General features: G+C 42.8%; 1 protein-coding gene across 1 annotated transcript; it reads left to right on the top strand.

Moving 5' to 3' along the window:
* The first annotated feature begins 1,115 nt into the window (after positions 1-1,115).
* On the top strand, positions 1,116-13,527 carry LOC115137802 (major facilitator superfamily domain-containing protein 1-like). Its single transcript, XM_065024076.1, has 14 exons — positions 1,116-1,145; positions 3,193-3,260; positions 3,342-3,450; positions 3,564-3,666; positions 7,227-7,325; positions 9,191-9,302; positions 11,528-11,584; positions 11,849-12,005; positions 12,299-12,396; positions 12,573-12,685; positions 12,755-12,802; positions 12,997-13,063; positions 13,229-13,295; positions 13,510-13,527. Exons 1-14 carry the CDS (start codon positions 1,116-1,118, stop codon positions 13,525-13,527), a joined length of 1,146 nt encoding a protein of 381 aa, XP_064880148.1.
* Positions 13,528-15,610: the final 2,083 nt, after the last annotated feature.

Below are 15,610 nucleotides of genomic sequence, written 5' to 3'. Positions count from 1 at the left end.
CCCTTGATGTCCAGCAGTCAGTGGTAAGGCAAACTGCAGTAGCTTTTTGGACTCTTTCCCGCACTGAAGCCTGTGTGCTCTCATACAGTTGTGGAATAAGTGATTTTGAAAGGGTTTTCCTGCTTGGAATTGTGTACATTGGATTTAGACTATTGCTATAATTTCTAAAACCTCTCTCCTTCACGATCTAAAATGGCTGGAAATTGGTGGCAATCATTTTAGCCAATGCAATATGAATTTGGCCCGGTTTTGCTACAGACATAGACTTTGGCATAAACTGATCCATAGATGACTGCATTGCTGTGGGTCGCGGAGTAGGCCTACTTCACTGAGTGGATACATCTCCACGTGTGGAGGTGCTGGCTCCACCACTATCACTAGCAGGCCCTTAAGTTTCTCAATGCACAAGGTCCTCTACTCCGACAATTAATCCACACATAAAATGGCCAACCGAATCGTTTCTAGTCATCTCTCCTCCTTCCAGGCTTTTTCATATTTGAACTTATATGGTGATTGGCATCTACACTTTTTCCACGACTACCGGCAAAACATTTCGTCTTTCAATCACCCATGTGGGTATAACCAATGAGAAGATGGCACGTGGGTACCTGCTTATATAAACCAATGAGGAGATGGGAGAGGCAGGCTAGGAATGACTTATATTTTAGCCCTTGGCAACGCAGACGCTCGTTGGCGCCGCCAGCAATGTTTCTACATTTATTTTGCAAGACTCTCACACTCAACGTTTCAGGTCTGGTCAGCATGTTAGTGTGTAACTGTGAGTGAGTTGGCTCGGTCCTCCCTCACGCATCTTTGGTTCATTGGTTGACACTGCATGTCTGATTGACAGGAACAGCAGGTGAGGCTGATAGTCTGAGCAGAAAGTCAGAACGAATGTGTGCGCTTGAGCATTTAGGCCTATACTATTATTTATTTTGTTCGTACTTTGAATTAGTTAGTTCTATTCATTTAAATATTTTGATTATTCATATCTGAAGATGAAAGACATAGAAAAATGTAGACCTCCACAAATCTGGTTCATCCTTGGGAGAAATGTTAATACCTGAAGGTACCACGTTCATCTGTACAAATATTAGTATGCAAGTATAAACACCATGGGACCACGCAGAGATGAATGTACCTTGGTGCGAAAAGTGCAAATCAATCCCAGAACAACAGCAAAGGACCTTGTGAAGATGCTGAAGGAAACCGGTACAAAAGTATCTAAATCCACAGTAAAACGAGCCGTGTATAGACATAGCCTGAAAGGCCGCTCGGCAAGGAAGAAGCCACTGCTCCAAAACCGCCATAAAGAAGCCAGACTGTGGGGGTGCTTTGTTGCAGGAGGGACTGGTGAACTTCACGAAATAGATGGCTTCATGAGGATGGAAAATTATGTGGATATATTGAAGCAATATCTCAAGACATCAGTCAAGAAGTTGAAGCTTGGTCGCAAATGGATCTTCCAAATGTGCAATGACGCAAGCATACTTCCAAAGTTGTGGCAAAATGGCTTAAGGACAACAAAGTCAAGGTATTGGAGTGGCCATCACAACACCCTGACCTCAATCCCATAGAGAACTTGTGGACAGAACTGAAAAACCATGTGTGAGCAAGGAGGCCTACAAACCTGACTCAGATACACCAGCTCTGTCAGGAGGAATGGGCCAAAATTCACCCAACTTATTGTGGGAAGCTTGTGGAAGGCTACCTGAAATGTTTGACCCAAGTTAAACAATTTAAAGGCAATGCTACCAAATACTAATTGATTGTATGTAAACTTCTGACCCACTGGGAATGTGATGAAAGAAGTAAAAGCTGAAATAAATCACTCTACTATTATTCTGACATTTCACTTTCTTAAAATCAAATGGTGACTGACCTTATTCAGGGAATTGTTACTAGGATTAAATTTCAGGAATTGTGAGTTTAAATGTATTTGGCTAAGGTGTATGTAAACTTCTAACTTCAGCTGTACATACATTCAAATTGTGCTGTCTGGTTTGCTTAATATAAGGAATTTGATGTAGAACTTTTACTTGTAACTTTTACTCAAGTATGACAATTGTACTTCTTCCTGCACTGTACTTAAGTACATTTAAAACCAGATACTTTTTTACTCACGTAGTATTTTACTGGGGGACTTTTGCTTGAGTCATTTTCTATTAACTTCTTATGGCCAAAAGCCAGGGAAAATGCAGCGCGGCAAATTCAAATAAAATGATATAAAAATCAAACTTTCATTAAATCACACATGTAAGATAGTAAATTAAAGCTACACTCGTTGTGAATCCAGCCAACATGTCAGATTTTTAAAAAGGCTTTTCGGTGAAAGCATAAGAAGCTATTATCTGATGATAGCACAGCAGTAAACAGAGGGTAGCATATTTCAACCCTGCAGGCGCTACACAAAACACAGAAATAAAACATGCCTTACCTTTGAAGAGCTTCTTTTGTTGGCACTCCAATATGTCCCATAAACATCACAATTGGTCCTTTTGTTCGATTAATTCCGTCCATATATATCCAAAATGTAAATTTATTTGGCGCGTTTGATCCAGAAAAAAACAGCTTCCGAATTGCGCAACGTCATTACAAAATATTTTAAAAGTTGCCTGTAAACTTTGCCAAAACATTTCAAACTACTTTTGTAATAAAACTTTAGGTATTTTTTAAATGTCAATAATCGATCAAATTGAAGACTGATTTATCTGTGTTCAATACAGGAAGACAACAAACCAAGCTACTTTTCAAGTCTTGCGCAACTCTCAACAGTGTTACGCAGTTCCTAGATGGCCATACTTCATTGCACAAAGGAATAACCTCAACCAAATTCCAAAGACTGGTGACATCCAGTGGAAGCGGTAGGAACTGAAAACAAGTTCCTAAGAAATATCGTTTCCCAATGAGAACCCACTGAACAGACAGACCTCAAAAACAAAATCTGAACGGTTAGTCCTGAGTTTTGCCTGCTACATAAGTTCTGTTACTCAAAGACATGATTCAAACAGTTTTAGAAACTTGAGTGTTTTCTATACAAATCTACTAATAATATCCATATCTTATATTCTTGGCATGAGTAGCAGGAAGTTGAAATTGGGCGTGCTATTTATCCAAAAGTGAAATAAGATAAGCTATCTTTACTTTTCAGCATTCTTGCTGTTTTTTTTCCACCGTTGTGTATTTCCACAGGTTATAGTTGCTGTTGGTGCACTTCTAGATCTATTCTGGTTAATGGAGATTGGACGCTTTGTGTTTGGGTAAGATGCTTTTTAGAGCTCGTCCTTGCTACAGCTCCAAGCCACTTCTCTTCTCCCTAACTAAGTGCTCTCTCTGGGTAGGATCGGCGGTGAGTCCCTGGCGGTGGCCCAGAACACCTATGCAGTGAACTGGTTCAAAGGGAAGGAACTCAACCTGGTGTTTGGTCTTCAGCTCAGCATGGCCAGGCTGGTAAGAACACGCTGGAAGCTATGTATTACACTGTATATAAATACAGAAGCAAATACTTAAGGCATTATTTATGTGGCTGATCAGGGAGTGTTGGCTTGTCTCCTCTCCCTCAGGGTAGCACGGTCAACATGAACATCATGGGCTCGGTGTACAACCGTGTCGCTGACCTGGTAGGCTCGACAGGACACACCTCTCTGGGAGTCTCACTCATGATCGGTGAGTTAAGTGTGTGTGTTGGTGATGCGTGGGTCAGCTGTTTGTTCACCCGCCTGCAACTGATAACCCATCCGCAACCACCCGACCTATATCTGCTAAAGAGAAAATCTGAGGCCCGCACCTGACCCTTACCCGCAAATATCCAAAATGCGCTGTGCAGTTCGTTTTTCTTTTTTAAACAATTTATTGAACCATTACATTTCTCTTGAGCATTTAAAAAGGCTTGCGCCTATTGAACAGTAGCCTATTATTTTACTAAACAAAATGTGAAACTGTGAATGGACATGTTGTTGGCAGACTCCCTGACTGGGCTAACATACCGGTATATGAATTATTTGAAATATATATATCTCATGAAAAAATTGGTTTAGAAAATAAATAGATTATAACACACCAAAGTTTAGAAAATCTAAGTACCAACTGTCCAGTTATGAGGGTATAATTGTGTACTCTGTCTTGCTTTCTTTTGCAGCACTGTTAAGAAATGGAATAAGGTCCACTGTGCCAGGTTTCAGGTTGTGCCTGGATTCAACAACGCGCCCAGCAGTGCTGAAGATGCGTTCACTCGATGTGCTTGATGCCGGAACGCAGAGAATTCTCTTTGCAAGAGTCTGGAGTTGAGCTGCTTCTCCCAGAAAGCAAGCAAACTTTCCCTAACACAATCCGCCAGGGAAAAGTGAGTGCTTCTAAACCTCTGGATTTCGTCCATCTCTTCGGCTTCTGTCTTGTCCTCCAGCTCCGTCAAGTTAAATCTTGGTCTATTTATGGAGTAGTTACTTGTGCTTCCAACTGTAATGTCAATATTTTCCAATACATTATTTGGCTATTAGGCCATGGTGACACAATTTAGCAAGTAATAGGTCTATGAATATCCATAACCTACTAGTTTAGACTTACCTAATGATTCAGGCCTATAGCAGTCTAAATCATAAAAATACCTAATAAGAATAGATTATTATTATTATATGTTATCTTGGATGAAATCCTCTGTCCGTGGTGCTGCAACTCCATCAGCGTTGACACAAGGCACCGTGGCTTGACAGGTCCGTGGTGCTGAAACTTGACTGGCTCTGTCAGTCTCCTGGCTTGGTCGTACATAGTGACTCGTTCTTCGTTGAGGTGCATCTTCAGTGTTTTGAATTTTGGGCACAGGAATGTGGCGAGTTTCCGAGTGGGCGTAGAGTGGATCCCCCGCGTAGAGTGGATCCCCCGCGTAGAGTGGATCCCCCGCGTAGAGTGGATCCCCCGCGTAGAGTGGATCCCCCGCGTAGAGTGGATCCCCCGCGTGTTGTTTTAGTTTATAAAACCAGAGCATCGCCAAATGGAGAGCGGGGTACTTCCCTCCTTCTTGCTCTAAAAGTGCTGTCTTGAAGACTGACAGGAAGTCGATGAGTACTCAGCTCATCCTGGTAAATGCCCTTAATTCAACCCAGTTGGTCTCTGTCCTTGAGCAATTGCCTTATTTCTGTTTACGGCTTGCTGACCGACTTCAGCATGTCGGCCTTCAAACTCCACGCTGGTGATGACAACGGTCCAAAAATGGCACGTAAGCACGGTGTCTGCTCTTCTCTTGAAATCATCCGTCCACATGTCTGTGGTGATGGCAACGCCACCGTCTTCTAAAGTGTTTTTGATTGATTTCAGACAGTGTAGCCTTCTCTGTTGCAGCCTGTTTGGCTCTTTCGCACACTGTCTCTTCTGTGCGGGATCATAGAGTTGGTGTTGACCGCTCTATAACAGGCTCCAATGTTAATAAGTCCCTGTGCCATGGAGGTGAAGCCCTTTCCCGAAAACAATGTCCACACAAACATCAACGAACTTGTATGTCACCTGCGGTGGTACCTTTTTGCTGTCAGAGTACATGTAAGATGAGATGGGCTTGGGGCTGGAGACCTGACCTGCTGGTACGTGGTTCGGCTGGTTGGGCCTTCTCTGTCTGCAGGTATGACGGGCCATATTTGAAGTCTTGTGACTGTCTAATTTGTATAGTGCCTCAATCATCACACAGGCTGCACTGCTATCATCCTCAACAAATCTTTCCCAAACTTGGCTTTTCTGGCCCTCCCTTTTCCTTATTTTCACCTCGTTTCTGCAGCTTTTCTCTTATTGAATTCAACTCCGACACGGTCCTTTTTGCCTCAGTGGATTGATGTTAGTTTTCTGCCCAAGTTCCCAAAAGCATTTTGGAGATTGGCACATGTATTTGGCATGCACACCATTAGGCCCTATATCTTAGGCTTATGCACTAATGCTAGATACAAAATATGAATCTCAATGTGGCCTATAGATAGGAACAAGAATATTTACATTTATGGATTTTTATAATGAATTGTTTCTCTTTATTCAACCCGCCTGCCCTTCATCCACACAATATTTCATGACCCTACACCCGCCTGCCCCCCCAATATAACCATAGGGACTGTGGGTTGTGAGTCAACCCTCGCATCAATAGCGTGTGTGTATTTTATTAGGATCCCCATTAGCTGTTGGTTAAGCAGCAGTTACACTTCCTGGCGTCCACATTAAACTTCACATAATATAGAACCACACATTGTGTGTGTGTGTGTGAGAGATGCGTGTCAACATTTGATCAGGAGGAGAGTGAGCTAGATTTCCAGGCCTGCTGTCTACATTGAGGCTCAGGTTACATATCTCTCTCCAGCTGCATCACCATACCATTTCTATCACAAATGATGTTATTGTAGGTGTAGTGAAATGCTTGTGTTTCTAGCTCCAACAGTACAGTAATATCTAACAATTTCACAACAATATACACAAATCCAAATGAAAGGAATGGAATTAAGATGATATAAATATTTGTACGAGCGGAACGGCATAGAACACAGTATATACATATGAGATGAGTAATGCAAAATAGGTAAACATTATTCAAATGACGTGTTCCCTTTATTCAAGTGGCCAGTGATTTCAAGGCTATGTAAATAGGGCAGCAGCCTCTAAGGTGCTACTGATGGCTTTTTAACAGTCTGACGGCCTTGAGATGGAAGCTGTGTTTCAGTCTCTCGGTCTCAGCTTTGATGCTTTCATTCTCTCGGTCCCAACAATCGACCACCTCTAAGAAATTGAAAGCATTCCGGCAACAGCTCTCGACACTAAATCCAAAGTAAAACTTTGAGCTACGTTGTTATCTAGTTACTGTGACTGTTGGGCCTAAGGAAGCAGATATAATAAAAAAACATGAGCTGATGCACACCCAGAATAATAGTTTGTGTGGAGGTGCTGACTAACGGCAAATAAACGATCAAAATAAAGTCGCACACTCCACGTATAATCTCCCAGGAATTTAATGGGTATTTACCAATGTCTTGGCATCACTGTGCCTTCCTAAGGAAGCAGTCATGTTTATTTAGACTAAACTAGACGGGGCTTTACAGATCCTTCCCAGGCTCTTCTCTTGATGACTTACCCTGTGGTGCTGCTGTGGGTTCATGAGACACACCTACCTGTTCATAGCTGATGATTTCCTGTCTCTCTCTCCCTTATCCCCTCCTCACCCTTTCTCTCTCTTGTTCTCTCCATCTATCTCTCTCTTTCTCCAGCTGGGGCGACCTGTATATTCTCTCTGGTTTGTGCTCTAGTGTTGGGCTACCTGGACAAGCGAGCCGAGAGGATCCTCAACACGGAACAGGGAGGGACCGGTGAGTTAACATGGGACTCTGTGACCGCGTCAGATGCGTGTTCCAATCAGAGCTGAATAACACCGGGTAATGACATTGACAGGGATGACGGTCATTATCTATGGTCATCATGTCCACTGAATTCTGACAGTGTGAGGAGGGAGGTGATGGAGGGTAGGTTCCTTCTACTAATCTGTTACCTCTCACCATTAGCCAATCTTATTTTGCCTTGATGAATTTAGTTGATTTAACCTGTTGTGGCTGCAATCCCGATACTACCGGGATCGATATGACAACTACCAGTGAAAACAGGGCGCCAAAATTCAAACCACAAATCTCATAATTACAATTCCTAAAACATACGTGTCTTATATCATTTTAAATCTATTTTCGTTGTTAATCCCACCAAAGTGTCCGATTTCAAATAGGCTTTTCAGCGAAAGCACTACAAACCATTGTTAGGTCTCCACCAAACCACAATAAGCACAGCCATTTTCCAGCAAAATATAGCCTTCACCAAAAACAGAAAAAGATCAAATTAATCACTAACCTCGAATTATCTTCATCAGATGACACTCATAGAACTTCATGTTACACAATACATGCATGTTTTGTTTGATAAAGTTCATATTTATATTTTAAAAAACCTGAGTTGGATTCACTAGTTCCAAAAACATCAAGTGATTTTGCATAGCCACATCATTCAACAGAAATACTCATCATAAATGTAGATGATAATAGTTGTACACATGGAATTATAGATATACCTCTCCTTAATGCAACCGCTGTGTCAGATTTTTAAAAACTATACGGAAAAAGAAATGCATACAATAATCTGAGACGGAGCTCAATTTAAAAACACCACAGCCACAAAGATGGCGTCAACATAAACAAGAAATTACATGATAAATATTCCCTTACCTTTGATGATCTACATCAGAAAGCACTCTAGGAATCCCAGGTCCACAATAATTGTTTTTGTTCGAAAATATCCGTTATTTATGTCCAAATACCTTATTTTGTTAGAGCGTTTGGTATACATATCCAAATGCTAATTCTGGTCCGCATTATATCGGACAAAAACTTAAAAGTGATATTACCGGTCGAAGAAACATTTCAAACTAAGTACAGAATCAATTATTAGGATGTTTTTAACATATAGCTTCAATAAAGTTCCAACCGGAGTATTCCTTCTGGTCTTCGTGAGCCATGGAACGCAAGTGACTACCATGAGGAAAAAGTGGGATCACAAAATGGCTGCTTGATGGACAGCTGATATTCTGCTCTCATTCATTCCCACAACAACATAGAAGCCTCATTATAATTTCTATTGATGGTTGACATCTAGTGGAACCCCTAGGCTGTGCAACATCATTCAGATCTCAAGGGGATTTCATTGGGGACTCTGGTGAATACATACAAGTTCAGATTTCTGACTTCCTGTTTTGATTTCAACTCAGGATTTTGCATGCCAATATGAGTTCTGTTATACTCATAGACATCATTCAAACAGTTTTAGAAACTTCGAGTGTTTTCTATCCAATACTTAGCAACTATGACTGAGGAGCAGGTCATTTGATATGGGCACCTTTTCATCCTAGCTACTCAATACTGCCCCTGCAGCCATAACAAGTTAAGTAGTTCTTTATCCACCTGGGAAATCTCCAACTCCCAATTGTGTTGTGTGTAATATTGTTGTCAGAATTGATCATTGTGAAGGTAGCCTGTGTTTCCCTTGGCTGGCTGTAGTGTGACCGGAGCGGAGGCCAGGGGTCGTAGTACTACTTCCTGTGGGTTATTGACTGGCTGTTGTCATACCTCTTTCCCAAAGTGATGCTTTAGCCAAGACTGGTTCTGTGTGTTGAACATGTGTTCTGTGTGTGTAGGGGAAGTGATCAAGCTGACGGATGTGAAGGACTTCCCCTTCCCACTGTGGCTCATCTTCATCATCTGTGTGGGCTACTACGTGGCCATCTTCACCTTCATCGGATTGGGACAGTGAGTAGCACCCGAACCATCACTCATCATGTCTTATCAGCCAAAACCATCACCAATATGGCTTGCTTTTTATCACAAGCCCGTCCCCTCGTTCAAGCGCGTCCCCTCGAACACAATGTCTCTTCTCCGTCATGTAAAATACCTTGGATAAATATTATCTTTAGTTACTCTTTTAGAATATAATCTTTAACTCCATTTCTCCCTTGCTGATTAAAATAGAGATGGGTGAGGGGACACGGGGGGAGGAGGGGACACGGGGGGAGAGAGAGGGGCGGTGGGAGAGACGGGTGGGGTGGGGGACTGAGGAGGAAAGCGAGGCAGACAGGGATAAAGTGGGATAAAGTATTTAGGCAGCCACCAATTGTGCAAGTTCTCCCACTTAAAAAGATGAGAGGCCTGTAATTTTCATCATAGGTACACTTCAACTATGATAGACAAAGTGAGAAAAAATCCTGAAAATCCCATTGTAGGATTTTTAATGAATTTATTTGCAAATTATGGTGGAAAATAAGTATTTGGTCACCTACAAACAAGCAAGATTTCTGGCTCTCAGACCTGTAACTTATTCTTTAAGAGGCTCCTCTGTCCTCCACTCATTACCTGTATTAATGACACCTGTTTGAACTTGTTATCAGTATAAAAGACACCTGTCCACAACCTCAAACAGTCACACTCCACTATGGCCAAGACTAAAGAGCTGTCAAAGGACACCAGAAACAAAATTGTAGACGTGCACCAGGCTGGGAAGACTGACTCTGCAATAAGTAAGCAGCTTGGTTTGAAGAAATCAACTGTGGGAGCAATTATTCTGAAATGGAAGACATATAAGACCACTGATAATCTCCCTCGATCTGGGGCTCCACGCAAGATCTCACCCCGTGGGGTCCAAATCAAATCAAATGTATTTATATAGCCCTTTGTACATCAGCTGATATCTCAAAGTGCTGTACAGAAACCCAGCCTTAAAACCCCAAACAGCAAGCAATGCACGTGTAGAAGCACGGTGGCTAGCAAAAAACTCCCTAGAAAGGCCAAAACCTAGAGAGGAACAGGCTATGTGGGGTGGCCAGTCCTCTTCTGGCTGTGCCGGGTGGAGATTATAACAGAACATGGCCAAGATGTTCAAATGTTCATAAATGACCTGCATGGTCCAATTAATAATAAGGCAGAACAGTTGAAACTGGAGCAGCAGCACGGCCAGTTGGACTGGGGACAGCAAGGAGTCATCATGTCAGGTAGTCCTGAGGCATGGTCCTAGGGCTCAGGTCCTCCGAGAGAATTAGAGAGAGCAGGAGAAGTACTCCAGATATAACAAACTGACCCTAGCCCCCCGACACATAAACTACTGCAGCATAAATACTGGAGGCTGAGACAGGAGGGGTCAGGAGACACTGTGGCCCCATCTGAGGACACCCCCGGACAGGAGAGGCTTTCAAGCCACACTGTCTCACACCCAATTTGGTGGAGGATCACACTGCCTCTTTTTTTGTTATTTTGACCAGTTGTCATTTTCTGCAAATAAATGTTACAATATTTTTATTTGGAATTTGGGAGAAATGTTGTCAGTAGTTTTATAGAATAAATACAGTGGCGATGCCTGCTGAGCAAATAAATGTCAAATACAAATTGACAGACTCAAAAGTCACCCAAGTCAGACTGTTCACTCTGCTACAGCACGGCAAGCGTTATCGGAGCGCCAAGTCTAGGACCAAAAGGCTCCTTAACAGCTTCTACCCACAAGCCATAAGACTGCAGAACAACTAATCAAATGGCCACCGGACTATCTTCTATTCCCCCCACCCCTTTGTTTTTACACTGCTGCTACTCGCTGTTTATTATCAATGCATAGTCACTATACGCGCTGCATCTTAGTGCAAGAAGCATCACTGCAGTCCCTGGTTCGAATCCAGGCTGCATCACATCCGGCCATTATTGGGAGTCCCGTAGGGCGGCACAATTGGCCCAGCGTCTTCCGGGTTTGGCCGGGGTAGGCCGTCATTGTAAATAACAATTTGTTCTCAAATGACTTGCCTAGTGAAATAAAGGTTAAAAAAAAGGTAATAGCAGCATAAAGAGTACATTGGTCTGAGCTGTGAGCATTGCCAAAGGACAGGAGCAGGGATGTGCTTAATGTGGTGGTGGGATATGTTACAGTGATCGTATGGACAGACTCTGGTCTGCTGTAACTGACTGTCCTCTCACCTCTGTCTGTCTTCCCCTTGCAGGGTTTTCTTCATTGAAAAGTTCAACTTCTCACCAGCTGAAGCAAGAGCAATCAACAGGTAACGCACAGCACTTCACCCCAGTCTGAGATGCTAGAGTAATTCAATAAGACGAGTGATCCCATTTGGACGGAGTGAGGCCTGTGTTAGTTCTTCAAAATGAGGTTTGTTTTAGCTCTCCTCACCTCAGGCTAAGAACTGCCACAACACATTGTAACTATACGTTTCTCTATCCCCCTTCTAAACACTTTCTCCTTTCCCTTTTTTCTTCCTTCTTCTTCTCCTCTCCCTCCGTATCCCTCTCTCCACCCTCTTCTCTCCCAGTATTGTGTACATCATCTCGGCCCCAGCCTCTCCTGTGTTGGGCTTCATGGTGGACAGGACAGGGAAGAATGTAATCTGGGTGCTGTGTGCCGTCGTCACGACGCTCATAGCCCACATGATGCTCGCCTTCACCTTCTGGAAGCCCTGGATCGCCATGGTGATGACCATTCTCCATTCGGTTACCGTTATAATGGTACAGAGTGGTTCACAGCTAAATATGCCCTTGGGGACATTTAGTAGTATATTCACTAGACACCTGGTGTATGCAGTGATGAGCAACCTTGGATCACTGGCTCCTTGAACACTCAATTTGTTTAGTCCTGCAAGACAGTCAGATTTTCAGTGAGTTTATATATAGAATGTATATAATGTAGTTGTATTGTGACTGGGTAACCAGGTATAGTGAATGGTGTTGGTAACATAACAGTACTGTGTGTCTGTGTCCTCCAGTCCCTGTTGGGTTTGTCCTACTCCCTGCTGGCCTGTGCCCTGTGGCCCATGGTGGCCTTCGTGGTGCCAGAGCATCAGCTGGGGACAGCCTATGGCTTGTAAGTATACTTGCTCCTACCCACCCCTTCTGTCTGACCAGAAAACGTCCTCATACCTACAGGCTTTTGCATTCTGGCCACCATTATTTGTGCCTATGATGATACTGCTGCTGCTGTTGATGGTGACGCTGCTGTTGATGGTGGTGGTGATGATATATGGCATTCCAACCTCCCAGCATGCAGTCCATCCAGAACCTGGGCCTGGCTCTGATCTCCATGGCAGCAGGATCTATTCTGGACAACAAGGGATACCTCTTCCTGGAGGTCTTCTTCAGCACCCGTGTCTGCTGTGAGTAAAACTTTTATGTGTCTGTGTGTGTTGAGTCAACCAATAAATGTCTCTCTCTCTCTCTCTCTGTGGCACTGATCGCAGTAGTGATGCTGTACTTTGTTGATTGTCTACGAGGTAAGAGAGATGGGAGCGGGCCTCTTGCTCCCCTGACACCGTTACACCACTCACTGTGGAGCGTGCCTTATGATATCATCACTGACCATGCTCTTTGATATCCCTCTCCTGTTCTCTCTCCCCCACCCTTTCTCTTTCTGTCCTTCTCACTCTGTTGCCTCTCCCTACCACTCTCTCCCCTCCACTCTCTTCAGGAGGAGATCTGAACCTCTCAGCCTCTGCCCGGGCAAAACTCCTGAAGTGCTCCAATTCAGATTCAGAGTGAGTATCCATGACCTTTCATCCCCCCCCCACCCCCACCCCCTCCTCTCTCTTCAGGAGGAGATCTGAACCTCTCAGCCTCTGCCCAGGCAAAACTCCTGAAGTGCTCCAATTCAGATTCAGAGTGAGTATCCATGACCTTTCATCTCCCCCCTCTCTCTTCAGGAGGAGATCTGAACCTCTCAGCCTCTGCCCAGGCAAAACTCCTGAAGTGCTCCAATTCAGATTCAGAGTGAGTATCCATGACCTTTCATCCCCCCCTCTCTTCCTCTCACACTCAATACACAAGAGCCACTGAACGTTAGGTTCTCAACCCACTCATAAGGAGAAAGGCAAGTTCCTATTATCAGTGTATTATTAAACATCCAACTGGTGCTGGATTTTAAAAAAGCCTGCAACTGTGATATTCTTCACTAAGAGTTCCCAACCTCTCACCTTATCTGAAGGCTCAGAGAAAGTTGTAAGAGAAACTCTACCATATATGATCCCAAGTGGGATTGTTGAAAACATTTGAGAAAAGCCATTTCAGAGGTTTGTAGGTAACATTCTGAATGAACATGTGCAAGCTTAGTAGATCATATGACTGCTCTGCATTGAGTAAGATGTAGACGTTTGTCTAGATAAAGAGTGTATTTGGTGCTCAATCTGCATAATGTCTTCATGTATTGTTTTCTTGCTCCTTAATAACCAATTCTGTCTCTCCTAACTCTCATACACTGTTCCTGAACGCGGTCCGTGTGTGGTCTAACCTGTTTCTGCTCGTGTGTAGCGTTACTGCTCGGCCCAATACCTCGCCAGCGTCTTCTCTCCTTCCCTCTGCCCTTGTTGACTTGCCCATGCAGATGTGAAAAATGGGATGTGTCTTATTGCTTAGTAAAATCATCTGTGCTATAAGGGACTTAATTGTTAGAAAGGACTTAATTGTCCATCAATGTTATATTATGCATGTTTTGTTAAATGTATATTGTTCGGAAAGGTCTTTACATTTTTACTTCAGGTTTTTGATCATCTGAAACAAACAGTTGGTGTGCCTAACTTTTAAACACCCACAAATGAATAATCTGTGTAATCATCATGAAGAAAATGTCAAACTGGCAACCGCAAAACCAACCCATCTCCTTTCCCAGCTTTTGTATACAGTGAGGTCATTCTCAATAGTAATCATATACGCATCATCTAGAGGATTTCAGAATCTGCATTGTGTTAAATTCTTTATAGCGCCGTTCCTTCATTAAATTCCTTTTCTCTTGGCTCGTCATATAGGCTCGTAAAACTTGACTCTCTGTCACACCATCAAGGCTAAGGCAGACCTTGTCAAAGTGATAAAGGAATTTAAAGGGGAAACATTTTTGATAGTATTCACCCAATGCATAATTACGTTCCATTTCTTAACTTTTAACTCAAATTTTGAATGCAGCGGTTTTTAGTGACCTTCATGAAAAGAACTTTGAAGAAACCTAAAACATTGGGAAAGGGGGACACCTAGTCAGTTATACAACTGAATGCATTCAACTGAAATATGTCTTCTGCATTTAACCCAACCCCTCTGAATCAGAGGTGTGGGGGGCTGACTTAACATTGACAATTGGGTGGAAACCCTCTTCGCTGTACAACTGAATGAAGGATAAGTGGTTTTTTGCTGCTGTTTATTGACCACTCTCAGGAAATTGCCAATATACACTTTCATGTGTTGAAAACCACCACTAAATCAAATGATAATTCTGTCAATCACTTTTGATGATAGTTGTTCTATTGTAATAAATTATCGCTTCAAATTCTTTAACCTGAATCAGTTTTCTGCTGGACATCACGAGCTTTAACTAAGTGGCTTGCCGTAGCATAGTATTAGGTCAAATATGGTGGTGGAGGAAGCCTATCCATATACCACTAAAGTTGTGATGGCTGTTTGTTTGTCTTTGTTAGATCCAGAATAGTCTCTGTGTAAATTGCAATGAGTGCTGTCTGTTTATAGTTGATCTCTCTAACAGCTCTAAATAACATGTGTTCTATGGGTACTACTGCCTAGAGCAAAGATCTCCAACCCTGTTCCTGGAGAGACATTCATATTTTATTTTTTGCAATAAAAAATGACCTCAAACTACATGTTGTACTTTTAGGCTATTTTAAATTGCCACAGTTAAATTTATGAAGGAATGAAAAAAATGCCTGTTTTTGTTACATATGATGTTCACTGTGTTTGTTAAAGAACATTATCAGGCCATTGTGTCCTTGCCAGAACTGATTGTCATTCTGTCTGATCAAATGTACTTTTATATACTACAGTATTGTCTCAGGACGGCAAATCAACTTTTGTATGTTTACCATGATGATTATGCCACTCCCCTGCTGTCCTTGTAGAGTTGAAAGGTGTCAGAGTGTCAGTCAGCAGACTGGGGAAAAGCTGGCCAAACTCAGGCCCATGTCTGGTTTTGGCCTGTGCAACCGTTACCTGTCCAGACTAGGAGCTCAGGTACACACAAACACCGTATGCAGATGGATGCTAAATTCCCTTCTACTTCCTCCAGCTCCCAGATCACTGCTGTACCC

The sequence above is a fragment of the Oncorhynchus nerka genome, linkage group LG11, assembly GCF_034236695.1.
Source record: "Oncorhynchus nerka isolate Pitt River linkage group LG11, Oner_Uvic_2.0, whole genome shotgun sequence".
In the NCBI taxonomy this organism is placed as follows: domain Eukaryota; kingdom Metazoa; phylum Chordata; class Actinopteri; order Salmoniformes; family Salmonidae; genus Oncorhynchus; species Oncorhynchus nerka.
Note: the sequence above shows the minus strand (reverse complement) of the source record. Positions and strands in the feature narration are given on the sequence as shown.

Coding starts and splice junctions, on each gene's coding strand:
- LOC115137802 (XM_065024076.1), top strand. CDS start 1,116: ATGGGACCACGCAGAGATGAATGTACCTTG. Junction 3,667..7,226: donor GGGAGTCTCACTCATGATCG/GTGAGTTAAGTG, acceptor CTCTTTCTCCAG/CTGGGGCGACCTGTATATTC. Junction 11,585..11,848: donor GAAGCAAGAGCAATCAACAG/GTAACGCACAGC, acceptor CTTCTCTCCCAG/TATTGTGTACATCATCTCGG.